At 41.6% G+C, this 27869-nt stretch overlaps 2 protein-coding genes and 1 pseudogene across 4 annotated transcripts; 2 read left to right on the top strand and 1 right to left on the bottom strand.

Moving 5' to 3' along the window:
- Positions 1–992: 992 nt before the first annotated feature.
- On the top strand, positions 993–27047 carry LOC132006302 (cytochrome P450 4V2). 3 transcript variants are annotated; one of them, XM_059384008.1, is made up of 12 exons: positions 995–1278; positions 7485–7597; positions 9892–9977; positions 10762–10952; positions 11352–11421; positions 13451–13577; positions 15513–15698; positions 18488–18590; positions 22361–22495; positions 22589–22768; positions 24071–24278; positions 26478–27047. In XM_059384008.1, exons 1-11 carry the CDS (start codon positions 1005–1007, stop codon positions 24241–24243), a joined length of 1638 nt encoding a protein of 545 aa, XP_059239991.1. In that variant the 5' UTR covers positions 995–1004; the 3' UTR covers positions 24244–24278; positions 26478–27047. The 3 variants fall into 3 exon arrangements, with proteins under 3 accessions (XP_059239992.1, XP_059239991.1, XP_059239990.1); XM_059384009.1 differs by lacking the exon at positions 24071–24278 and having other exon boundaries at positions 993–1278; XM_059384007.1 differs by lacking the exon at positions 26478–27047 and having other exon boundaries at positions 996–1278; positions 24071–25361.
- LOC132006304 (protein BTG3-like) lies at positions 2798–4017 on the top strand. Its single transcript, XM_059384010.1, has one exon. The coding sequence runs from the start codon at positions 2809–2811 to the stop codon at positions 3565–3567; it is 759 nt and encodes a 252-aa protein (XP_059239993.1). The 5' UTR covers positions 2798–2808; the 3' UTR covers positions 3568–4017.
- LOC132006303 (protein SET-like) lies at positions 20342–22353 on the bottom strand (annotated as a pseudogene).
- Positions 27048–27869: the final 822 nt, after the last annotated feature.

Here is a 27869-nt window from a genome sequence, read left to right on the forward strand (position 1 = left end):
CTCTTCCTTCGGCTTCTTTCAAAGGCCTTGACCTCCCCCCTGACTTGTGCTTTTGGGTGCTGGCTTTACGCGGTCCCAAGGATCTTTGGGGATATATTTGGATCACAGCAAACCAGCTTTCCCTTGTCTCAATCAGGCATGTGATACAAACTGAAAACCGGTGCTCCTGAGGTTATTGCCCCTAACACTCCCCTAAATCAAGGTAGACCGTGCTCCAAGCTGAAGCTGGGCTCCAGAGCTGTGCTCCAAAGGCTGGGTTACCAACCAGATGCTCTTTATTTCAATTTTTAAAAAGATTTTATTTATTTATTTGACAGACAGAGATCACAAGTAGGCAGAGACACAGGCGGAGAGGAGGCAGAGAGGAGGAAGCAGGCCCCCTGCCGAGCAGAGAGCCCGATGTGGGGCTCAATCCCAGGACCCTGAGATCATGGTCTGAGCCGAAGGCAGAGGATTAACCCACTGAGCCACCCAGGCGCCCCTATTTCAATTTTTAAACTATGGCTGTCTCTGGATGGAGTGCTGTGACCAGCAGCGGGGACCTCCAACCCAAAACTCAGCTCACCCTGACCACACGCGGCTGCCTTAAATTTCACCCACATTCTCCTCCCACTTCACTTAAATGCCTTTATTTACGTTCAGCAACACGCTAAGGATCCCCGAAGCCGTTTTCAGGTCTTTCGGTTTCTGCTTAACCAGATAAAGAGGCCCGTGGTCATTACGTAGGTGTTTGCGGAGCACAATTAACAACCCCTGCGGTGCTTTTCTGCGAGCCTCATCCCGAGGCCCAGGGCGGCCCCTGCAGCGGGAAGCCTCGGTCTCCGGGTCCCGGTTTCAGGGAGGCCAGGCGCAGGCCTGTCTTCCGTGGGGGGGGGGGGGGGGGGGAGGGGGGAGAAGTGAACCCGCCGGGCGCCACCTCTTCCCCCTTCGGGGAGCGCAGGCAGCCTGCGGCGTCCGGGAACTCCTCCCAGGACCGCGCACTTGAACTGCAGGGGGCGGGTCCAATGCCCCGCCCCTGCGCTATAGGCAATCTCTGTCCCTCTGCGGAGCGGACTCGGGGCGCGATGCTGACGCTGTGGCTGGTGCACTGGGGGCAGAAGCTGCTGGTCTGGGGCGCGCTGGGCGCCTTCTCGGTGACGGGCGCCACCCTGATCCTGAACCTTCTGCAGATGCTGACGAGCTACGCGCGGAAATGGCAGCAGATGAGGCCCCTTCCCACGATACCCGGCGCCTTCCCGTTGGTGGGACACTCGCTGATGCTGAAGTCTAACGGGATCGGTAAGGGACCGCGTCCAGGCCGGACGCACCCACACCCGGGGGCCGTGGGGCTCCTTGCCTGCGGGGCTCACTAGCAGGAAGCCGTAGGGCGCAAGAGCTCCGCGGGGCCTCTGCCGGCTCCGCGCCTGCTCCCCGCGCGCCCGCCTTCTCGGCAGCCGAGACCACCTCTACTGGAGGGGCTGGCTGGTTAGGGGAAGGAAGAGTCTGTCCCCGCTAGAGAGGGGGATTCCCAGTTCTATCCAGTTTGCCCTGGGACACCTGATAAAATCTGGGCTCCCCTTTCTTTATGTACAGGCTAGAACGCAGTATTTCTAAAACCCTGTCCCCCCCCCCCCCCCTCCCCAGCGCTTTCTCTGCTTTTCCACTCCTAACTACTCCTATCTCAAAACACTGCCTGTCTTGGCTCTGGGCTGTTAAAACCTTAAGGGCAGAAACTTCCCTGGGACTGTGGCGAGTACCTCCGAACGGTACCATTACCCTCCACCGACCCACCGCCCTCCGGAAATTCAGGAACTGAATTTCTTTCTTTCTTGACCTTCTTATTTTAGTTCTTTTAAGGAGGTTCCATAATAACAGTAAACTGTGAGGGCAGGGCTTCTGGGTTTTCTACCGATAGCTTTTTTTTTTTTTTTTTTTTTTTTTATAAAAAATTTTATTTTTAAAAAATTTTTAAAAAAAAAAAAAAAAAAAAAGTCCTAACATAGATTTGGCCATTTAAAACATTTTCAGTATAAAATCCGGTAGTGTTAAGTATATTTATTCTACCGGCAGCTTTCTGAAGAGATTGATTTATGCTTTGTTGATGAAAAAAATAAAAACAAAAACACAACACTTTAAGTTAGAAAGCTTTCAAAAGTATTTGATATTTACAGTTTCCCCTCGGGGACAGTGAATTAGATCTTAGCACTTCATTTTAACGGCTGTGTAAGTTGAGCTGAAAATTTTTTCCTGAAATGAAGTGATCTAAAATAAGCCTAGGACCACAACTCAGTTTCACCTCAGATTAATTGTAGATAACAGTTTTACTAGTTGAACATTAACTCCAAATCTTGAAGGATTCTTTTCCAACTCTGTCCCCCACCCACTGCCAAAATGCTGTCATTTCAACTTCACAGAAATAAGTAAGGCCTCATGGAGGAGTGTTTATCAAAATATTGAAAATGTTTCCAGGCAGAAGAAATCCAAGTTAACTTTTCACCACCTAAACATCAATGTGACTAATGTTGCAAGAGATTGAAGAAGTGTTTAGATATATGAAAACCATGTTTGTAAAAATTGTCTTGGTTAATACTAAAAGCAGAGCTAATCTCTCCTTCTACCCCGAGGCTTTATAGCATGAAAAAATAATGGTGTAGAAATACTAACTTCTCACCCCCAATAAGAAATAACATGTTTAAAAATGTCATCAGACGCTCAGAACTAGGCTCACTGCTTTGTCGCTGAGCGCGGGCCCGCTGAAGCGGCGCCCTCGGTTCCGGCCAGAGACGTCTGGACCGCCACCTCTGCGGCCCCAGGGCGGCGGTGGGAAAGATGAAGAACGAAATTGCTGCTGTTGTCTTCTTTTTCACAAGGCTAGTTCAAAAACTTGACAAGTTGAAAAAAGAGGCAGTTGAGAGGTTTGCTGAGAAATGGACTCTTATACCTCAAGAAAAATATAAAAATCACTGGTATCCAGAAAAACCATCAAAAGGACAGGCCTACAGATGCATTCGTGTCAATCAGTTTCAGAGAGTTGATCCTGATGTCCTGAAAGCCTGTGAGAACAGCTGCATCTTGTACAGTGATCTAGGCTTACCAAAGGAACTCACTCTGTGGGTGGATCCCTGTGAGGTGTGCTGTCCCTATGGAGAGAAAAACAATTCATTCATTGTTGCCAGCTTTGAAAATGAGGATGAGAATAAGGATGAAATCTCCAAGAAAGTTACCAGGGCCCTTGATAAGGTTACCTCTGATTATCATTCAGGATCCTCTTCTTCAGATGAAGAAACAAGTAAGGAAGTAGAAGTGAAACCCAGTTCCATGACTGCGACCCCAAGCCCTGTGTACCAGATTTCAGAATTGATGTTCCCACCTCTTCCATTGTGGCACCCTTTGCCCAGAAAAAAGCCAGGAATGTACCGAGGGAATGGTCAGCAGAATCACTATCCTCCTCCTATTCCATTTGGTTATCCAAATCAGGGAAGAAAGAATAAACCTTATTGCCCAATTCCAGTAACATGGGTACCTCCTCCTGGAATGCATTGTGACCGGAATCACTGGATTAATCCTCACATGTTAGCACCTCATTAGCTGCTTTTGATTCTGTTGGTGTCAGTGTTGAGAGAAGGTAGAATAAGGCTGACCACATTAAAAGTTAAAAATTCATACTCATAGTAGTAAAGTTAGATGGGCCAAACCGTCAAACTTATTTTTATAGAAAAGTTATTGATAATAATCTTTCTTAAAAAATATATATGCACTTTAGATATATTGATATAGTTTGAGAAACTTTATTAAAGTTAGTCAAGTACCTGAGTTTTTAATATTGGACTTGAGTATTTATATATTGTGCATCAACTCTGTTGGATACGAGAACACTGTAGCAGCAGACGATCTGTTCTAGCACTTTTGAGCATTTACTTTATGGAGAGTATGTAAGTTATTTATACACAGGAAATCTATTTTATGTCATTGTTTAGAAGAATTACGTGAAATCATGTAGTTGCAAATAAAAAGTAGTTTGAGGCCAAAAAAAAAAAAGTCATCATATTCTTTTGGGAAATTTTTTTCTAAGAATGGAAATCTCCAGTGAGTGAGACGTGTTTCAAAATACATGGTGAGTTAGTTGATTAGAATATTTAAGGTAATTCTCCTTGGTGTTACTTTCTGAGTGAAGAGAATGACAATATACTGGCTTTTACAAAGGGACTTTTTAATCCAGCAAATACTGGATTTTGGCATCAGACAAAGCTCTGCTCAGTTTCCAACTCTGCTACCAAGTTGTTTAAATTTGAGAAGTTGTTTCAAACTCTCTAAAAGGAGAAGAGCAAGAGAAGAAAAAGGAGCAGAGAAGAACTACAACAGCCAGAAAACACTGAACAAAATGGCAATATCAGTAATTACTTTAAACACAAATGGAAGGGACTGAATTCTCCAATCAAAAGACATGACGTGGCTGAATGGATATAAAAAGAAGACCCACCTATATGCTGCATGTAAGAGACTCACTTTAGACATAAGGACACACACAGACTGAACGTGGAGGGGTAGGAAAAGAAGTTTCATGCAAATGGAAACCCAAGAGAAAGCTGGAATGCTGTACTTATGCCAGACAAAATAGACTTTAAAACAAAGACTGTAATGAAAGACCAAGAGGGTATTCCATAATGACAGAGGGGTCAACCCAACAAGAAGATAGAGCATTTGTAAATGTGTGTGTGTGTGTGTGTGTGTGTGTTTAACCGACAAGCACCAAAATACATAAAGCAAATATTAAAGCTAAGTTAGAAGGTTTTGGGGTTTTTTGTTTTATTCTTTTTATTCTTTTCTTATAAAAGTAACTTTATGACAGAATTATCTTAAGGACTAAATTTAATGCATGCTGTTTCTAGATCACTGTCTAGCAGTTGGTCAGAGTAAGTTCCTTAAGTGTCCATCAAACTTGGAGTCCCTCCTTGTCCCCAACATGGAGCTAAACAAAGTGATTGATGTCAGATCATTCTAAGATATATTCTCTGTTCTCAGTGACCTTGTCGGTTGGGCAGGAGGCTGTGCTTTGAATACGTGGCCACAGTTCTGGTCTCAGGGCTGGCCTCAGTAATCTCTCCTGGAGCTCTGCAGTTGGCTTTTCATTGGCCTTGCAAACCAAACTCTTGCTCTGTAGTTCATTATGTCAACACCTGCCTCTCCAAACTGTTCTCTGATATTGTACCCGATACCTTCAAACCACAGGCTCACACTTCCCTGTCTCCTCTGTCAGATCAGGCCAAGGCAGGCAGTTATTATCATAAAGCATGGTCTTTTGACACTGTTGATTTGACCCAGCTCTTTTCATAGAAATTTTGACAACTGTTTGGACCAGGAGACATTTTCAAGCAATATGGTGCAATGGTTAAGATGGCATCTTGTATGGTTTTACTGCCTTAAGTACAAAGCCAGATTCTATAATATACCAGCTCTGTGATATTGGGCAAGTTACTTAGCAGTGCATAATTTCCCCCATTGGGACAGTAATAATAGTGCCTTTCGTCTAACTATGGTAAGGCAGAAAAAACAATGCATCAAAAACCCTAACACTAGGTCTGACATGTAATAACTTGCTGCAGTAAATGAACACAACTTAATGGATATTAGCTATTTGGGGATAACTATTTCTAAGTTTTATGTACAGAAATCTGCAAACACTTAAAAAAATCATTAGTGTTTATTTAGCATCATGTGCAATGGGCATCTGTGAGCCTTAATAAGCTCCTCTCCCACTGCATTTTGCACAGCTTGCCCTGAAGCCTGGGAATGGGTGAAGCTTACAGGTGAATAAGGAGCAAAGATGGGCTGAGCATGCACACATTTATTGGCATTGAAAAGAGCCGGAAAGTTGAATGGTTCATTTGTCCACTTGTCCTTGGTGCACAAATTCCCATGTCAAAACATCTCTGTCAAAATCTTAAGGACCATATTCGTAGCCTCACAGTGGGGTTGGAATTAGCCTTGGTATTGTCAATCAGACATTCCCTTTGCCCAGAAGAAGCCCAGAATCCCCATATGCCTACCAATTAGCCTGCCCCGCCCCCACTCCTCCCTACCTAGATTTTCCCAGCCATGTAAAGAGGTTTCTGCCCCGTTTCCTGACATGTGATCAGTTCCCCAACTAGGATTCAAATCCTCCCTTAACCTCATCTTGTTTGACTTGTGTTCCGAAAGCAGGTCTAACCTTTGTCATGTCTTTTCTCTGAGGTCTGGACCCTGTATCTTAATTCTTTAGTCCCTGGCTACTGTCGTTTTTTTCTCACTCAGAAAACACTCAACAGAGAATTTTGTCATGGCTTCATCTCTTGTAATGCCATACTGGATTCCCCCAGAGAAGGGCCTCATGGATTGCAACATGGAAAAGTGTTGACTCCCAAGTTTCCCACACTCCTTCGATGCTAGTTGGGATTGACGATCACCATTTCCCCACACCTAATGCAAGGACCCACTGTCCTGCACAGCCAATGCCCCTAACCCGGCAGCATTGAATCCCAGGATTTTCCCCACCCCCAGAAGCTTTCTGTGGCCCCAGGTGATTCACAGGTCTTACCACATTAGTGTTACTGTCCTAAAATATGACTCCAGGCATAGTAGTCCTCATCAGAAACTTCCAGTTACTCCTCAGAGCATATACAAGAAAATCAAAGCCTCCAATGCTCCAGTCTCCTCTTCCAATGGCCTATATTGGGCTTTGGCTGCACCTTCGGGCAATTTCCAGACCTCTGCACTTCTGCTCTGCTGTTTCTGCTGCTTGGCTTACATTCTGCCTCTCCCCCTACTTCCTCTTTTCTGCCTATAAAAATACAACTCGTTTTTTGTTTTTTGGTTTTTTTCAATATATGTTTTTTTTGTTGTTGTTTGTTTGTTTTTTTTAAGATTTTATTTATTTTATTTATTTATTTGTCAGAGAGAGAGCGAGCGAGAGCAAGCACAGGCAGACAGAGTGGAAGGCAGAGTCAGAGGGAGAAGCAGGCTCCCTGTGGAGCAAGGAGCCCAATGTGGGACTCGATCCCAGGACGCTGGGATCATGACCTGAGCCGAAGGCAGCTGCTTAACCAACTGAGCCACTCAGGCGTCCCAATACAACTCGTTTTTAATGCTCAAATGCTACCTTCGTCATGAAATTTTTTCAGTCCTCCCCAGGAGAATCAGTAACTCCCCAGACTAAAACTTGGATTTTAGCAACCATTTCATTTTCTCTGGTGCTGCAGAAGTCACCATCTCCCATGCTTAGAAGCTCCTTCAGAGTAGGGATTGGGTCCTTTGGAGGTGCACGTTTCTTGGTTGTTATCTTATAATTAAATTACCTTCGCCATGCAATCATTATATCACTTAATAGAAACTGTGTGTTTACCTTGAAGATATGAGAGATGTGGGAAATATTAAGTGACTCGCCCAAAGTAAACATATTAACAACAATAACAAAAACCTGAACCCAAAAGACACAAGAAACTCATTGAAAATTAAATATTTTCTCCCAGAATTTTTTCAGCAGATCATTGAGTATACCGAGAAATACCAAGACCAGCCACTACTGAAACTCTGGCTTGGGACCATGCCAGTAGTGACCATTTTTAAAGCAGAAAATGTGGAGGTGAGTGTGCGGTCAGTATGACCTCTAGTCCCCTTCACGTCTGATGGTGCGAGAATCTCATCAGAATAAATATGACAACATTGTTCTTATATTTAATTGAATTCAGCATATTGAGCAGCTCATTACATATTTGGGGCTATGTAGGTGCCATTTAATGCTTTCCAGATGTTGTCTTAATCCTGGGGAGGGTAGCAACCTCTGGACAAAGAAGCCTCTGGACGCATTTGTTATCAGGTCCGAGATATTTGGTCTTCTTTATTTCTTTCTTTCTTTCTTTTGGAAAGTCTGCATAAGGATGTAGTTTTTGTTTTGTTTTGTTTAAGATTTTACTTATTTATTTGAGAGAAAGAAAGAGAGAGCTTGAGAGGAGAGAGGTCAGCGGGAGAAGCAGACTCCCTGCTGAGCAGGGAGCCTGATGTGGGATTCGATCCCAGGACTCCAGGATCATGACCTGAGCCAAAGGCAGTTGCCCACCCAACTGAGCCAACCAGGTGCCCCAAAAGGATATAGCCTTATAGAACTACAAATAAGTAAATAAATTCCATAAGGCGAGTGGGCAAGTTATCTACCAGGCTCTGTTTCAAGAGTTCAAAAATAAAAGACTAATAAGCTAGGAATATTTTTCTCAAGAGATTAGAGTTTCTGATCCATTACAAGTTTACTCTTCCACATTCATTTTCTTAAAAAAGAATGTACCTATGATACTGATAGGGCAGATATCATTAATCCATGCTATTGAAATAACTGCTCAAAACAATTGTATACCTTTTACTCATCATTATGATACCCGGAGATTTTCTTGTGGTTTGATGAGAAAAGGATTAGGGTCAGGGAGTAAGAATGGGATAAACAGAGCTTCTCGAAAAAAATTAAATATAACTTCCTAGGCATTAATGCTGGGATATGTCTTTCTTAGTTACTGCAGTGAAAATGTTAGATTTCTCTTGTACCACACTATACCAGCCTGGTTCAGAACAGGTAGTGAGGAGACAGGTGTAGGATTTCAACCACTGCGGACTTGGTGTGAGCAGGTTCAGTATGTATGTGAGAGATCTGTCCAGAGTGTGTGACTGCAGTTAGGAGCCTGGCGAGGATTTTGTGCTCAGACCTAAAGGCTCATCCCTTTTACTTCACCTGGATTCCAGGTGATCCGATCACATTCATGGGTTTCAGTGTTACTCACTTGCTGGAGATACTCAAATGTGTACCTAGTCTAGGTCAAGTCCTTATCCTGGACATCATTCCTATTTCAGACCGTAGCAACTCGAATGTCTCCAAGTCATCATGCCCCAAAATGAACTTCTGATTTTCATCTCCGTGGACATGGTCATCTTTGGATTCATTCATCTTCTCTCTCCCATCCTCCCACCCTCAATAAATGACTCCACTTGGTTCCGAGTTCATTGTAAGAACCAGAGCTTTATCTTGGACGCTTTCCTTTTTCTCAACTCCATTTTGTCCCAAGACTGAATGACAGTTACATGTTCAAAACTCAACTTGAGGGACACCTGGGTGGCTCAGTTGGTTAAGCAGCTGCCTTCGGCTCAGGTCATGATCCCAGCGTCCTGGGATCGAGTCCTGCATCGGGCTCCTTGCTCGGTGGGGAGCCTGCTTCTCCCTCTGTCTCTGCCTCCCATTCTGTCTGCCTGTGCTCACTCTCGCTCCTCTCTCTCTCTGACAAATAAATAAAATCTTTAAAAAAAAAAAAACCAAACTCGACTTGACTTCCCTTAAAGCACAGAAATAAAAATGAATCACAGAGAAATAATAGCTATGAGATGTTCCTTTATTTTTTATCTGACAGAGACACAGTGAGACAGAGAACACCAACAGGGAGCAGCAGAGGGAGAGGGAGAAGCAGGCTCCCCGTGGAGCAGGGAATCCAATGCGGGTCTCTATCCCAGGACTCTGGGATCATGACCTGAGCCAACGGCAGATGCTTAACGACCAAGCCACCCAGCCGCCCCTATGGGATGTACCTTCAAAGTAGTGTTCTGGCGTACCTGGGTGGTGGCTCAGTGGGTTAAAGACTCTGTCTTCAGCTCAGGTCACGATCTCAGGGTCCTGGGATCGAACTCCACATCGAGTTCTCTGCTCAGCGGGGAGCCTGCCTCCCCCCCCCCGCCCCGTCTCTGCCTGCCTCTCTGCCTACTTGTGATTTCTGTCTGTCAAATAAATAAATAAGTCTTTTAAAAAAGAAAAAAAAAGTAATGTTCTAGCCAGGTAGAATTCAACTTTGAGTTGAAATTGTTTTGATCTCTATATATCTCTCAATTTTTTTTTCTCTTTCCAAGGTAATTTTAACTAGTTCAAAGCAAATTGATAAATCTTATATGTACAAGTTTCTGGAACCATGGCTTGGCCTAGGACTTCTTACAAGGTATGTCATTATAGATCTGTAAAGCTGTCTCACAGAAACCGTTACTCCAATAGGTAATTGATTATGTCAGGAATTGACACAAAGTAGTTCTCCTGTCTGCAAGACTGTGCTACCAGGAAGTATGAGAGAATCTGGAAGGAAAGTTGTGGAGAACAGTGGGCTCTGACAGACAAGAGTCCAGGTATGGTCATCTCCAGCCATAGGACTCAATAATGATGATGACCAGCGTTTCAAGAAGAGTCAGGTGCTGGTGTACAAAAAAGAAGGGAAAGGAGAGTTCGGGGCAGGCAGATCTTGAAAATCCAGTGAAAAAAGCAGTCAGCCCCAGTGAAGAATGTGGAGCACAAAATCTCCATCCTGGAACTTGTGTCCAGACATAGGGCTCCATCCTCTGAGAGAAGGCCTGCCAAGAGAAAGGCAAAACCTTTGTGGGGTCTGTGGAGAATTTGAAAATAGAAGAGATCAAAGTAGAATCACGGACCAGGTTTTTAATAGAGGGGAGGAAAAAAAATTCTAATTTTTAGAAACTTGGAACTTGGAAATTTAGAAAAATTCTTAAATTTTTCAATTTTTATGAGTGCCCCTTTAAACATTAGTAATATAGAATAATAGCTAAACAATGCACAGTCAGTAGCTATCTATCAGCCTTTGTCTTTCTGACTGAAGCATTTGACAATGTATAGATTAATCTCTTTCAGGAGAGTTTTGTTGACTCAGCTAAATTTATACTTTGTTTGTTTCCAATGTTGCCTCTCTTGTTCATGACCATGTATTGTGTTTCTAGTACTGGAAACAAATGGCGATCTAGGAGAAAAATGTTAACACCCACTTTCCATTTTACAATTCTGGAGGATTTCTTAGATGTCATGAATGAACAAGCAAATATATTGGTCCATAAGCTTGAAAAGCACGTTAACCAAGGAGCATTTAACTGCTTTTTTTACATCACCCTTTGTGCCTTAGATATAATTTGTGGTAAGTCTCACTGATTTGTTTCTAAAGTTATGGTGTAGAGACAGAATGGCCCAAACGGAAAATAACATTGCAGTGGGAAGGTGAATGAGGTTGATCAGAAAGGATATTGGGTTTGTCAGGGTGGTCCTAACGCTCAGGTCCCTGAAAAGCAGCAGCCACTGTGAGGGCTCTGAGCAGGACAGTCACAGAGCCAACATGCCTAGGAGGGCAGAGGGAAAAAGGAGCAGGAACAGGGCGTAGGAGAAGATCAAAGAGAAGAAGCAAAAGGGGAAAGAACAATTTTAAAATCTATGAGAACAGAACAGGACTTACGACTTTTTTTTTAAGTGTTTGCCCTTGGAAAATAGACAGAGGAAATGTGCTTGAACTGAATGGTTGCTTCTTGTCCCTGTTTTGCAGAAACAGCTATGGGGAAGAATATTGGTGCTCAAAGTAATGACGATTCCGAGTATGTCCGCGCAGTTTATAGGTAACTGAAGTCCTTTTAATTATCTTATCTTAATTATCTTATTTTAATTATCTTTAAAATGGGTACTGATTAGGGCTTAAATTTTTTTAAAAAATTAGTGCTAATAATTTCTGTGATTATTCATAATTATTAATTATTAATGAATTATTAATCTTTTCATTGTTTCAAAATAAAACTTGATACTAAAATTGACCTAGTCATTTAAGCATGTATATGGCCAGGAGAGGAATGGTTTTTTAAATGATGACACACCCAGATTATGCTATAATTTAAAATGATTTTATAATATATTGAAAAATTACATTATGATGTAAGTGATAAAGATAAAAACAATTTTTTAGTATGATTGCCAGTAGGTATAAAAAATATTTATAGAAAGAAAAAACTAGAAGATACTATACCAAAATATTATCTGTGGTTACTATTGTTTTGTGTGTGTGCTTCTCTTTCTTACAGTGTTTTGGGTTTTTTTGTTGTTCCTTTGTTCATTCTCCTTTCCCATATTTTCTGCTCTGAGAATATATTGTTTTTTAATTGAAATAATCAGTTTTGCTTTAAAACTGGCTTGCAGGTATTCAACGAGTAAGAGTCAGGGCCAGGATTTGATTTGATGTTTCCTATCTTTAAGCTCACTTCTCATTTCACTTTATTTTCATAAATATTTACTGAGCTGGGACGCCTGGGTGGCTCAGTTGGTTAAGCAGCTGCCTTCGGCTCGGGTCATGATCCCAGCGTCCTGGGATCGAGTCCCACATCGGGCTCCTTGCTCCGCAGGGAGCCTGCTTCTCCCTCTGACTCTGCCTGTGCTCGCTCTCGCTCGCTCTCTCTCTGACAAATAAATAAAGAAAATCTTTAAAAAAAAAAAATTAAAAAAAAAAATTTACTGAGCATCTGTCACCTGCCATTCATGGCTCTAGGTGCTGACTAGTTTTATCGCAGCACACAAACAGGAAGAAGAGCAGGGAGACACACACTGTAATGAGTGCCAGCATAAATTCTAATAATCGCTTAGAAAGAAAAGATCAAGTTGACATTAGAAAGGAAAATTGGGGGGGTGGGGGCATCTGGATGGCTCAGTCCATGAAGTGTCCAACTCTTGATTTTGGCTCAGGTCGTGATCTCAGTGTTGTGAGATCAAGCCTCTTATGGGGCTCTGCATTGAGTATGGATCCTGCTTCGGATTCTTTCTCTCCCTCTGCTTTCCGCTTGAGCTTTCTCTCTCTCTTTTTCTCTCTCAAGAAAGGAATAAAGAAAGAAGGAAGGAAGGAAGGAAGGAAGGAAACAAAGAAATGAAGAAAGAAAGAAAGAAAGAAAGAAAGAAAGAAAGAAAGAAAGAGAAAGAAAGAAGAGATGAAAAGAAAAGGAAAAGGAAAGAAAAGAAAAAAGGAAAGAAAAGGAAAGGAAAGGAAAAGGAAAACAGGGCTATGTCCAATGGATGACTCTCAAGAAACACCTCTCTGAAGAACAGATGTCTAAGTCCATCCCAAAGGATGGATGTCTAAGTCCATCCCAAAGGAGGGGAACCTGTTGAGGTCTTGCTTCTTTATCACTGGAAAAGACGAGGGAGGTCCTCGGGACAGCTGTGTGAGCTGGGTGCTTGGTGAGCACTTCTCTCTGGAAGAGGGCAACCACCCGTGTCCTCTCACTCGAGAGGAATGATCAAGCAAATGAGAAGATATTAAAAAGAGGCAGATTGCATCCCAGTGTGCGATCCAAGAGCCACAGCAGCCTTGGGAGGTCCAGAGCTGTTTCTGAAGAAACAAAAGCAGACATCAGATGGCCACCTAGTAAGGCTGTTCTGTAAGGAATTCCTCCTTCCACTAATGAAACCATTAAAATGTTAAGCTTCCCTGGACATGTAAAAGCCCATGCATTCATGTTGAGTGTAGAGCACGGAGCTCTCAGTAGCCTCTAAGACAGATCATCTTCATTTCCATATACTACTCTTGTTGAGAGCAGGCACCAAAGAGGTGCTAAAGAAATACACGTTTCTCGTGCATCAGCTGATGTCTTTTCATCCTGTTTATAGAATGAGTGATTCCATACATCGAAGAATGAAGGCGCCCTGGCTCTGGCTTGACTTTCTGTTTCTCACATGCAAAGAAGGGCGGGAACACAAAAGGAGCCTAGAGGTCCTCCATAACTTTACCAATAATGTAAGTCCTCCATTCATTTTTTTTGTCGTGGTAAAAGATATATAATATAAAAATTTGCCATTGAAGCCTGTTGAAAGGTCCCCTTTGGTGGCAGTAAATACATTCACAATGCTGTGCAGCCATCACCACTGTCCATTTCTAGAACTTTTTTAAAAATCCATGATTTTTGTGTTTTGTGAATATAACCAGTGTAGGACCATGGAGCCGGTGCCTTATAAAACTTGAATGGAATAATAGACAAAAATAGGCAACATGATTAGATTTCAATTCTGTATTTAGTAAATATTAATTAAACACTTGCTAAGTGTCAAATGCTTTACCTAGTGTTAGAAATAGAGTATTGAGTAGGACCTATATGTTCCCTACCCTAAAAAGTTCCATTTAGTAACAGAGGTTATCTATTAAAAATGACAAAATGAGGGCGCCTGGGTGGCTCAGTGGGTTAAAGCCTCTGCCTTCAGCTCAGGTCACGATCCCAGGGTCCTGGGACTGAGCCCCACATTGGGCTCTCTGCTTCGCGGGGAGACTGCTTCCCCTTCTCTCTCTGCCTGCCTCTCTCTCTACTTGTTATCTCTCTCTCTCTGTCAAATAGCTAAATAAAATCTTTTTTTTAAAAATGACAAAATGCAGTATGGACTGTGAATAGTTTTTAATAGGGTGCTGTATTAAGAGAATAAAGAGATGAGGATTATAAGGGTCTTCTGGGAAAATGTCTGGAATAGACAGTTTTCAAAGGCAAAGGACCTTTTTGGTAGTATTTCAACTCAGAAAAGATAAAAATTAACTGGATATTACTATTTTATTTCCAATTCAAAGCTAACAAAGAGATAGTGATGTTGTTTTCCGATATAGGATATCAGTCTGCATTAAAGACAAATCTAGAACAACCACCTGGCTTAGGAGACTGGCCAACAATCTGTCTTTCATGGATACAATTGAGTTTTTCCTCAAATTTCATGCATGAATATCAGTACCAATAATTAATGAATTCCAAACCAGATGAACAGTTATTATTCGGTTAATAAATACTGAAAATTGCATACTGAATCTGAAGCACCAAGGGTTCCTTCAGGACATCTTGCCCTCAAAGAACTTGGGGTCTATTCATTCAAACCACTTGGTTGAGTCAATTGCCTGACAGGAGAAAAAAACGTTGAGTTGGTGGCTTTCACGCTTCCATTCATTCAGCAAATAACGAACGTTCTCAAAATGCCAGGCCATGTTCTAGAGTTTGGAAATAGATCTGTAAACAAAGACAAATTTGCTTTCATGTGGGTCGTACATTTGAATTAGAAAAGAAAGACACCAAATACAAAGTGTAACATCATGCCAGATGGCCAGGGAAATGGGAAAAAATAAAGCAGGCTTGGGAAGATAGTGCTAGGGACTAGTGTCGCAGGGATCAGGAAAGGTCTTTCTGACAGTGTGATGATGTGCAGAGACTTGAAAGAAAGGAGGGAGCCAGCCATGCGGAGGAAGTAGTCTCACCAGAAGGAACAGCAAGCAAACAGGTGAACTGATCATCAACTTGCTATTTCTTTTTTCCAGTACAACATGTAATTACAGTGATGGGTCCTGAATCTACCATACAAGGACTGCGTTCTCTCCACACCTTTACTTTTATCTCCTTGGCTCATTCAGACCTCTAGAGAGGATTAGGCTGTACCCCATTGGAAAGACTATAAAAAGAGCCCTCGAAAATTCCGAAGTTACCTGACATTAAATTCATCTTTCGAAGTCTTATCAAATAATGCCCTAAAATTGATCAGGAAGCTTGGCTGTATTTTTATAAGAGCCTAAGTTATTACTGTGATAGCAGGGATAGGAAAGGTTTAGAAAAAAATAAGTTAAAGAAGCTAGTATATTTCCATAGGAAGGCGTATGGTTAGGTTCTAATAAATTCCAAACAAAAGCATGTGATTGCTTAAATCGTAGGTCATCGCTAAACGGACCAGTGAAATGAAGAGAGACAAAGGACACAGAAGTGCTGACAAGGACTCTTCATCTTCCAAAAATAAACGCAGGGCTTTCCTTGACTTGCTTTTAAATGCGACTGATGATGAAGGGAATGAGCTAAGTCATGAAGAAGTTCGAGAAGAAGTTGACACTTTCATGTTTGAGGTATTTTATATCATCATGCTATTTTCCGATACCTTTAAATAAATTTCAGGTTTTTTTGGAGAATCTTTAACATTATTTTTAGAAGTTTAATGAAATTTTATGTATTTATTTTAAAGATTTTTTTTTTTTAGATTTATTTTAGAGAGGGTGGATGGGCTGGGGGAGAGAGAGAATCCTAGTAGACTCCACACTGAGCATGGAACCTCCTGTGGGTCTCGATCCCACGACCGTGAGATCATGACCCGAGCCCAAGCCAAGAGTCAGATGCTTAATGGACTATGCCACTCAGGCGCCCCTGATGAAATTTTAAAGTAGCTTCATATAATTAAGGAAGAATCATTAGATTAGCATTAAAGATTATAAAATTTAATTTTATATTTAAGTATCAGTATAATTAATTTTATAATTAAGTATCAGATCAACTTCCTTGTTCAGAAAATCTTTGATTGATGGTGGTTACAGAATAGATACAGAGTAGATACATTTTTTTTTCCTCAAAATAATCTAAGGTCTATCAGACTTTCCCAAGCAGAAGAGCAGCCAGAAATTACTGTCCATTCTCTACATCGCTTCATGCTTCCTTTTCATCTCTAAAACCCATGAGTCTGTTTCTTCACTAGCTTCTTTTAAAGAAGTCTGTCTTCTTCCTGCCTCTACCAATGAGTACTTAGCTACTGCCGTGAGCTGCCCCAGCTGAAGGAGAGAGCAAGAGTCCTCCCGAGAATTTAACCAGTTTGTGATTCTAAAAAGATTTGTGATCTTCAAATAATAATAGTAATAATAAAAGATGCACTTTTTACAGAGATAATTCTAACTATATTAACTATTACAAGGAGTGAGTCTCAATACGTGACTTGCCAAATAAAGAAATGTTTTTTAAGCACCATGTGGTGATATTTTGGAAGTGGAGGAAAGCAGAAAGCATCAGAAGTTTTCGATGGCTCAGTGTATGTTCAGTGGTGTGTTCGCTGCTCTGCCAGCAGCCGTCGGGATGTGATGCTAGCACCTGTCTGTCGGTCTGTCTGTTTTTCCTGAGGGAGGACAGTCAGCGCCCTGGAGCAGGAAGCAGGTGGCGTTAAGCTTCTGTCAACTTGGCTTCTCCTTCTGGTTCATACTGGCCCTATGAGATGGTTTCAGTCATCCCCGATCTCTGTCCCAGCTTTCCTGCGTAAAATAGAGAGATGGCGTAGAGCAGTGATTTCAAAGTTCTTCTTTAAGTAGAGCACTTTATTGAAAAGAAATGTTATGCAGAAAATGGACATCTACTTAGCCAAAAAGTGGAGAGGGTTTCAGCATGTGGGCTCTGGGGCCAAGTCCCAGCCATAACACATCCTAGAGGTGTGACCTCGGGCCCCTCATCCAGCCTTTCTGGGTGTCAGCATCCTCGTTGTCAGAGCACGGGGCTTGTAGTTTAGACCAGTAACTTTTTAAAGTGTCCCAAGAACTGTGCCTGGCATGTGGGAAATATGTAGCAGATATTGGCTGTTATTTGATGTCGAAGGGGAGAGACCTTCTCCCATCACCACCCCATTTGCACACGTATGTGCGTACGCATGCACTTACACATACGTGCACACACACACACACACACACACTCACTGCCATCCACGCGCCTATCCCTACACATATGTACCTGTATATGGCACACACACACCCATCTCCCACCAGTGACCTCGCACACCATGAAAACAACCAGACCAAAGAATGCTCTCTTTCTTCCAGTTTTAACATTCTTTGAAATCCTAAGTTTTTTTCTTCTTTGCATGGAATAGGAGGCATGCCCCAGACTCTAGGAGTGAGACCTCCTCCCTAAGGGAGCTGCAGGCTCTCAGTGCCCGGCCTTCCATTGCCTGGCTGCCAGGCACTGGATAGGAAGGTTTTTGCCCCTGCCCCACCCCAGCAGCGTGCTCTGGTAAAATCCATGCTTTGTTTCATTTCATCCTGCTTTCTCTGGGTTTCTCAGACAAAAGGAAATAGGACTTTCAGCCTCCAGTATTTGATCTCGAAAAGGTGAATAACAGTATCAAGTATTTCATGATGTTTTCGTGAAGAACAATTCTGTTGGTTTCTGCAAAGTACTTAGTGTTTTGTCTGGAACTCAGCACATGTTAAATGAAGCTGTTAATCAATTTCTTGCAATGAGAATATTCAGAACTGCATAGATACCGCCTCGTGTCCAAGGGACAGGTAAAACCTACCTTGCAAGTGGGGGAAAGTAGAGAAGTACAGATCTGGCAAAGCTGGCTCATAAAAATCACACATTCCCCCCCCTTCTTTTTTTTTTTTAAAGATTGTATTTATTTATTTCAGAGAGAGAGAAAGAGAGCACAAGTCGGGGGAGGGGGGGGCAGAGGGAGAAGCTGACTCCCCACTGGGCTGGGAGCCTGATGTGGGACTTGATCCCAGGACCTCAGGATCATGAACCAGAGCTGAAGGCAGATGCTTAACTGACTGAGCCCCCCAGGCACCCCTGGACTTTCACCCCTTCAAAACTGTCTGGTGTGCCCCATTCCTGGGAATGCCCCTTATCAGCACAGTGAACCACTTCTCACCGGGTGGACAGCTTCATGTAGCAAAGAAATGTCTCTCTAAGCATGAACCTCCACCTTGAAGGGATTATTTTATCTGTTTGCTTCTCACCAAGGTGAGATGCTGTGTGGAATGAATTTATATGTTCTGGAGTCACATTGCAGCTGTTAGATCCAGAGACAATTCAGAACAGGGTCATCATTCCTGATCTTCTTGATATAATTCTGCTTTGTAAGCCATGTTTCTTCTCACATTTGTAGGGCCATGATACGACTGCAGCGGCAATAAACTGGTCCTTGTATCTATTGGGTTCTTACCCAGAAGTCCAGAAACAAGTGGACAGTGAACTGGAGGAAGTGTTTGGTATGTCTGACCCCATCGTTAGCTGCTCCGTGAGTCCCAAGTCCACTGAAACAAATGCCACTGAAAGTGCTCATCAAGGATGTGCAGTAGGGCCTGTTGTAAAGACACCATCATAAGCAGGAAAGCTCCCCTGTGGGATTCCTTCCAGTACTGTCTCCTTTGCAAGGCCTCTTCTGCTGACTTACAGGCATTTTGTAACTTCCTGGCACGTGACTGCCTTGAGCTGGGTGCTGGGGATGCACAGACACATGCTGTTGTCTCTGAGGACCTCACTGCTCAGTAGATGGACCAGCTGTTGTGCATGGAAACCTGGCTTTGCACTTGAGTAATAGGAAGAAGGTGCTCTTTGGGAGCAGCAAGGAACAGGTGATATTAGAGGGCGTCCACGAAAGCTGTTCCATATTGGATTGCGTCTGGCCACAAATGAGAGGAAAGGTGGGTTAAGCTGGTGGACATACATTTCAATTACACAACCAGCAATCTGCTTGTGTAGTTGGGTATGCAAGGTGTAAGAGTGTAAGTAAGGAGTCCTAGGCGGAAGCCAACAGAGATGTTGTCAGAGGCCCAGTCTTGCTCTTTTATGCTCTCTATTCTTCACAATCGTGGCTTTTGTCTTCTTGATTGTTGTTCTAAGTCTCATGTTTGTCTTCAAGACTAGACGAAAGAGGGAGGGGCAATGAAGTGTGCTGGCCGACCACAAAGAGGCCATGCATTGTACCATCAATTTTATCCTTTGTTTAATCACACATCATATGGCTCCCAAAGCTGGGAGGAGGAAATAAAAGATTGGTGCAGCCAACCAAAAAAGTGGTATCTGATACAGTTGCATGGAGACAAGAAGTAGGAAGGGGAAAATAAAGGTAAGAGGAGGAGAGGTCAGGCATTCTAGAATGAGGAGAACAGATGGACAATGGCACGGAAATGGAAACATCTGGAAGACAGTAGTGAATAGTGAGGGGCAGCTTGGATTTAGAACCTATAGTAGAACATATTGAGAGATGATTTTGGACAAGTTGTTTTGTGTTCATATGATGTGAGAACTGGAATTTCATCCCAAGAGGGAAGACTTTTATTTTGTAGAACAGAGACAATTTAAACTTGTTCACTCTGCTTCTGTAGTCATTTTATTTTTTTCTGTATTGATTTTAATTTCTCTCATATTGCTTACAATGAGTTAATCTGGTCTTTGAAAAACTCACACCTTATTTGTGGATACGTTCACATTTTGTATCCTCTACAATGTCTCACTTGTTGCTGGTCTCACAAAAACTTTTTGATATCACATAATTAAAATGCCGTTATTCTAGATGCTTTATTCTGGTGCTTCTCCTGTTTTCTGTGATGGTGCCTCACTTTCTCTTCTATCCCCAGTATTAGCTCTAAAATTTCAAAAGCAACTAATCTTTGGGCATTAAGTTGCAAGTTATAATTCCTCTTGTTACACATAAAATTAACATTTATTTGTGTCTGTTTAGTTGTTTTGTAACAAAGGAACTTATACACTGTTAGTGTTTAAAACTGACCATTCGGGGCACCTGGGTGGCTCAGTGGGTTAAAGCTTCTGCCTTTGGCTCAGATCATGATCCCAGAGCCTGGGATCAGGCCCCGCATTGGGCTCTCTGCTCAGCAGGGAACACCCTTCCCCCCATCCCCGCCTGCCTCTCTGCCTACTTGTGATCTCTGTCTGTCAAACAAATAAATAAATAAATCTTTTAAAAATAATAATAAAAATAAATAAATAAATAGAACTGACCACCCCCCCCACCCAGTGAAACAAAAAGAAAATTTAAAAATAAACAGGAACAAAATTACACTAGAGAATGTCAATCCCAGTTAAGTTCTTATAGGCTTGCTGAGTCTCCTATCCAGTGGTAGGGCTCAAGTCATGAGGAGAGGATTTTATTTCTAAAGTGTCATCCTAAACTTCAAGGATGCCCATTAAACATCACAATTAAACATGCCAAAGGAGAAACTATGCTATAAAGATGCCCACTTCGTCTCTAACCAAGAGATCTCTAACCCACCCTTCTCTGATCTTCTAGAAACCCATTTAAAAAGAAGTAAATAAAAATACAAGAAAGTAGACATATACATGTTGGTAAATGCTAACTGTCCATATTCACATAAAGACGTGTAATATCTGAGCCCAATATTGAGGAAAAGGAGAAAAGCTAGAATTCTATGCACCAACACATGGGAACCAAGCACTCTCCATCTTTAGCAGAGCTAAGGGAGCAGATGGTGTGTTTTGTTTGGTTTGGTTTGGTTTGGTTTTTTGTCCCCCAGAGAGCACAGTAGTGTTGTTTATACGAAGTTTTGGTTGAGACAGAAAGGGTTAAGAATAAATTTGGAATAGAAAAGGGTAGAGTTTCTCTTCGCAGTGTATTGTGCTCAAATTGCCCCCCAAAATAAGTTGAGACCCATGGTGTAAAGGAGAGAAGAGAGATTTCAAGAATAGCATGACTGAGCACAAGGGGGCTGGAGAAAATTAAAACAAGAAGATTGGACTCCATCAGTCTTCCATTTTTCATTTCCTCCATCTCCTCCCTCCCCCACTTTCCTCATCTTCTCCTTCATTCCCATTCCCGTCTTCCTTAGTAGATTCCTCTCCTACATCCCCTTCTTCATCATCCATGTCAGGAATTAAGAAGTACTGTCATGGATTTGGCCAAATACCATCTTGGATGTCCTCTCCTAACTCATCTGTGCCTGCATCAGGGTGGTCAGTAAACCAGAAAAAGAAGCGTTCTGGTTTCTCATGCTCCCCCTTCCCACTGGCTTTATTTTGCATTTGACTGGAGCATCTCTTCAAATCCTTTCCGATTTCCATTTGACTTCAGTAGGCTTTAAAGATGGATCACCCTCTCATCCAGATGAAATTCTCTGGAGAGAACTTTAAGGAAGGGTTTTTATCCAAATGAACACCTATTCTATAATGATTTAATATCTTCAAATTCGGTCACTTTGACTCTGGTCAGATAATGCCTCTTCGTCTTCCTCTCTAAGTAATAGCAGATTTGTGAGTGGTTGACAGATGCTGTTACCCCAGAATTTGGGATTTGGGTGATCAATTCCATCCTCCTTTGGAAACATGATTGAGGCATTTGTTATATTTCTGTTATCACTTCAAAATTCTTCACTGGCTTTTTCCTTAAGTCCATCTATTTCATTTTGTACCTCATCAGTATGTTCATTTGCTCCTTGCTCTTCTTCTTCCTGTGGCAAGTCCAGAGAGGTTGATGTCTCCTCTGGCCTGGAGGCAGGAGGCAATCTCCCTGTCTTTGTTTGACCCTTGCTGGGGAGAGAGTCCAAGAAGCTGACCCAAGAGAAGATGTATATCTGGATTCTCTGAGAACTCAAAACTAACCATTTTAAAGTGTATGATTTAGTGTAGTCACAATGTTGTGCAGCCATTACTCTATCTAATTCCAGGACATTTTCAGTACCCCAAAACGTAACCCTGTACTATTAATCAGCCATACTCCCTTCCCTCTACCTCCAGCCACTGGCAACCACCAATTTACTTTCAGTCTCTACGGATTTACTTGTTCTGAGCCCTTCCTATGAATGGAATCATACAATACATGACCTTTCGTGTCTTGCTTTCTTTCACTTAACAGGTCTCATTTTGTTTTGATTATGTATAATAGAAATCCTACTTTGGCTGTAAGTATTTAACATTTGGTGCTTTGATTAATTCCTCTTGGATGTCCCATTCCCCAAGCCCACAGAGTTCTCTCATTGTCATCTCGTGTATTTCCTTTAACCAGGGAAGTCTGATCGTCCTGCCACCTTAGAGGACCTGAAGAAACTCAAATACCTGGAATGTGTCATTAAAGAAAGCCTTCGCCTTTTTCCTTCTGTCCCTTTATTTGCTCGTAATATTAATGAAGATTGTGAAGTTGGTAAGCACTCTGTAATTGGAAGAGTAGGTAGAATGGATTTTTTTAATGTACATCTTACTCCATTCTTATGGCATATTGCCTACCTCTTGACAGGGGGTTACAAAATTGTGAAAGGCTCTCAAGTCATCATCATTCCCTACGTACTGCATAGAGATCCAAGATACTTCCCAAATCCTGAGGAGTTCCAGCCCGAGAGGTTCTTTCCTGAGAATTTGCAAGGACGCCATCCGTACGCATACGTGCCCTTCTCTGCGGGACCCAGAAACTGTATAGGTTTGTATCCATCAGAATTGATTTCACCTTTCCAGCCCACATGGTAGTGCATTTCTCACAGAAATTTCTTTGCGATGTAGTGTCTCATAGGCAACAGTCTTTTAAAAAACTGGTTTCTTTTCTCCTCCCCCTCACTATATGTTATTGTTCCAAAAAAGACTATCATAAAGTAGATATGATATATCATATCATATTATTGTTCCAAAAAAGACTATCATAAAGTAGATATATAGCAGCTAGGGCTGCTATAACAAAATATTATCAACTGGGTGGCTTAAACAACAGATCTTCATTTTCTCATATTGTGGAAGCTGGAAGTCTGAAATCGAGGTGTCGGCATGGTGTTTTTTCTCTGGACACTTTCTAAAGCTTGGCTTGTAGATGTTGTCTTCTCCCTGTATCTCCCCAGGGTCTTTCCTGTGTGTGGGATCATGACCTGAGCTAAAGGCAGATGCTTAACCAGCTGAGCCACCCAGGCACCCTGATTTTTTCTTTTAATAAAAAACGCCATTCAGATTGGATTAAGGTCCATCCATATGACCTCATTTTAAGTTAATTAACCTCTGTAAAAGCCCTATCTGCAAAACAGCCACATTCCAAGGTACAGGGTTAGGGCTTCAACACATGAATTTGGGGAGGGACACAGTTCAGCCCATAACATAAACACAATCAGTTACATAGTAGAGTTTTAAAATGTCAATTTTAGACCAAAGAAGAATATATTTTATATGGTGGAAAATTTATTTGTAATGATTAGCTGTATTTAACCTAATATCTGTGTTTGTTGCTTTAAGAATTGCATCATGCAAAATGAAAACAAAGACTGCTCACCATATGGCCAGCTGAATTACTTAACCAAAATGAATGCATATCACCATGTATTATAAACACTTTCACTTTAGGATCTCCAGCATTTTATCATCCATGTAAATGCAGGTGTTAGTAAAATAAGGTCAGATTTAAATGATGAATCTGAAACATATGGTGACTCTATAGTAAATTAAATTAAAGGCCCAATAAGAAAGCCATCTAAAGTAGCGATTCTCATGCTTCAGTGACCCCAGAATTTTTCTGGGATATTGCTCAAATACAGATACCTACCTCATCCGACCTATTCGGATGCACTGGGTAGGAGCAGAGAAGGGAACTGAAGAATCTTCCTTTTTAACAAACATCCCCAGTGATTCTGATTGTCCCTACTGTGAAAATATGAAATTGCTTGCTTTCTCTAATAGGATCTGTGATTTCTCAGATTTGAGATATATGTGTAATTAAAGTAATGCTATTTACATTAATTTGAAGGTCAGAAATTTGCCATAATGGAAGAAAAGAGCATTCTTTCCTGCATCCTGAGGCATTTTTGGGTAGAATCCAACCAGAAAAGAGAAGAACTTGGTCTAGCAGGAGAGCTGATTCTTCGTCCAACTAATGGCATCTGGATCAAGCTGAAGAGGAGAAATGCAAATGAATCCTAACCGTGTAACTGGACTGTGCCTTTGGCATGTAAAAGGTCTTTCTTGAAGGAAACTGGATTTACTATTTCTAGGTTGGAGATCAATACTCTTAGTCCCTAGACCTCTTTCTTGTCCTGCTTGCCTTGCAGTCAAGTCCACCAAAGAGTTTTGTATTTTCATCACCACCATTGATCTTATCCTTGGTTTTGATCCCAAAAGTAGGGTTAACTGATGATGGCATCCAAATAAGCATAGGACAAGTTTCTCAACAAAGGGATCCACGACCAACTCAATTTCACTTGGCAGATCCAAAAGATATAATTTAAAGTTCCAGAATTTTTAAAAGGTATTCTTATAGACTAGGGAACATATATATGCCTGTATACATATGCATTTAATTTGAAAAGCATGAGTAATTAAGTATTTAGGCATAAGAAGCTTAAGTTTTTTAATTATATAAGTGGCATCAATTACGAGAAGAATTATTATTACAGCACTTTTGGGATTCTATCACCTAGAGTAAATAATTCTTATGTTGACTCATAGATTCTGTTCCTACTTCCCTTTTGACGATGTGCTTATAGCCATGACTTCATTATTCATAATATCACAACTACCCTTATGTATCATATACAGTTGGGAAAGATTCCTCTTGGTAATATCCAATCTCACACATTGCATCCAGGTTAAATTATGGCTTTTGGAGCGGGAAGGTCCTTATTGCTTATCTTGTTTGCACTTCCTTTCATTAGAAGAAAGGAATGAGATCAATGAGAAGGCAAGTTTCTACCCAGAGCCATGCCACTAGCGGGCAATAGGGCCGGAAACAGAGATCTGTATTCTATATCTCACCAGGCCCAATGCGATAGACTTCACTATGTCTACTTTTACTTTATGGAACTCAGGTCTGTAACTAGGTGTGTCACTAGAACACAGGTTTTTGGGGCACCTAGGGGGCTCAGTGGGTTAAAGCCTCTGCCTTTGGTTCAGGTCATGGTCCCGGGGTCCTGGGATCGAGCCCCGCATTGGGATCTTTGCTCTGCGAGGAGCCTGCTTCCCCCTCTCTCTCTGCCTGCCTCTCTACCTGCTTGTGATCTCTGTCAAATAAATAAATAAAATCTTAAAAAAAAATAAAAAAACACAGGTTTTCTGCCTCTGATTTTGAATACTTCTTCTAGAAGTCTTCCATCACTAAAGGAAAAGAGAAGCCATTCATCTATATTTAGTAACCAGTAATATCTCATGTAGTTTAAGGTTAGACTTTGAGTAAATTCAGTCCTCCAGAGCATACCTATCAAGATGATAACTGACATAAATTCTCTGAATTTTAATTCCATAGTTAGTTTCTCTACTCCCTCACTCAGTGACTTTAAAAAACAACTTTTAATAAACTTAATAAGATTTTTTTCTTCAGTAGTCCCAAGGCAATAGCAGATAAAAGCAACAAATTAAGAAGATGGAATTTCTATTCTTCAATCGATATCAGAGGAAGAGATTACAAAACCAAAGTCATTTGCAAGCACTTCAGGCTGAGTCATTTAAGGCAGGGTCAGAAGTTCTACCCACGCTGCAATCCCAAGAAACCCTGGCGCAGACAACCCAGTCGCTAAATTGTTGAGAAAAAGTCAAGGAAGCATATGATACAGTTGGAAAAGATTCCCATCATATGTTTAACTTTACTATCTAGAAAGTGGATATAGGCAGAAAATCTTATTCCCAGATGACTATAGATAATCAAAGTTTTATTCTTGGAAATTAATATTACTTCCCAATTTTATGTGTTTAGATATAAAACTTGCTTTTTTTGTTGTTGTTCTTTTCCCTTTTTTCTGTTTTTAGTGACCCTACATTGGATGTGAAATTAAATTTAAAGTCAAACACTGTTTAATGTTACCTTTTGGCCTAAGATCTTCAAGTAGCCCTGGAATAATTTGTTATTTGTGTTTTAATTAGAAATTCTCTTAACTGCATTAGAGGTAGAATTGAGAAGTTATGTTATAGTCTGTCATATCAAAATGCACATGCTGGCTTTTTTTTTTTTAAATAAGAGGATCTAATATCTATGACCCTACTACCTGTCTTACTACTGCTCAAAAGAGGTACCTCAAGAAAAATAAATTAAATATAGATAGGTTTAAAGGCAAATTAGTGGTGACCAATTCATAAGGAGTAATAAAAGAAATAGCACATTTGAGCAGATGTCAACAGTGCTACTCAGACTTTCTAACAAAATGTTCTTTGTGCTCTTGTCATAGACTGATTTCGAGTTTTCCTGACTCTGAAGAATTAACCAGAGGAGAAGTAGAAATACCAACACATTTCCCTCAGCTGATAGCAAAAAGTGAAATCTCCCACAGAGGCCTGGGAATCAGCAAAACTATCAGCATCATTGGATCTCAGGCATTTATAGTCTGGAAACCTTCCCAGGTGATGGACTAGCAAATCAAGTGATGGTCTATTCATTGTCACAGACAACTAAAGAATATCAGTTTCTCAACCAAGTGACCCATCTCACAATGAAAGAGTTGCTTGGTGGAGGGGGGTGGGGGAGAAGGAATCAATTTTTACCCTGGAATGTATCTGGAAGACCAAAATATTTTTCTTTCCAGCATCTAATAAGATGCTGTAGGCACATGACAATTTTTTTAGTCTATCTGGAAACCTACCCCTTTCTTTTTTAAGGAACAGCACCCTCTTTATCCTTGGAACTATCCCATGATAAATACCTCCCCCCTTTTCCTTTTTTTTCTTCACTTTTTTGCTTCCCCAACATATGCACACTGTAAATACACAGTTCTAGTTGGTGATGCCCTCTTCTTAAGCAATCTTGTTCTCTTGACTTACATTGAGTGATCCAAGCAGGGGCCAATTCAGTGTTCTCCCCTTGGGAATTGGTGGAGGTTTCAAGCTGTGAGACTGGGCATCAATTGGCAGTTGAGCCACTGGAGCAGAGGCTAGGAGATGGCAAGAAGGTGATGGGTAAAGGAGAAGCAGAGGAAAGAAATGGACAGACTCCTGGAGGGTCCACATCCCACATTGCATGCAATGCTACCCATTCCAGGTAGGTAGGTAGAAATCTCATGAAAATTGCCTGAGCTCACAGGAGATTTGGACTGAGATCTCTTTAGAGTTGGAAAAAGTTCTCATGAGATTTAAACTGGGATCTCAGGAGATTTGGACCAAGATCATGTGATTTCTCTGAGTTCTCAAGATATTTGAAATGAGTTCTCATGAGATTTCTACCCTCCTGGGTAGAACCGTGAGATTTGGGTAGAAATCCCATGAGTATTGCTCAAGTTCTCTGGAGATTTGGACTGAGATCTCTCCAGATTTGGAATAAGTTCTCATCTCACGATATTTGGAATGAGTTTTCATGATATTTGGGTAAAAATCTCAGAGAACTGCCTAAGTTCTCATGAAATTTGGACTGAGATCTCATATGTCCAGGGAACTGACACTTCCACTCCTTCCAGCATCTAACATGGCAACTCACCACTGCCTCCAGTGGAGACAAGCTGCCCAGCCACACAATCCCTTGTCCCGCCCTGCATCTCAACACTGCCTCTAGTGGCAGTAAAGAACACTGCAAAACCTTCTGGCTGCCCCCGCCCTGCAGCTGACCCTTGCCTCTGGTGGCGTGAACCGAC

This window comes from Mustela nigripes, chromosome 18, assembly GCF_022355385.1.
Source record: "Mustela nigripes isolate SB6536 chromosome 18, MUSNIG.SB6536, whole genome shotgun sequence".
Lineage (NCBI taxonomy): Eukaryota > Metazoa > Chordata > Mammalia > Carnivora > Mustelidae > Mustela > Mustela nigripes.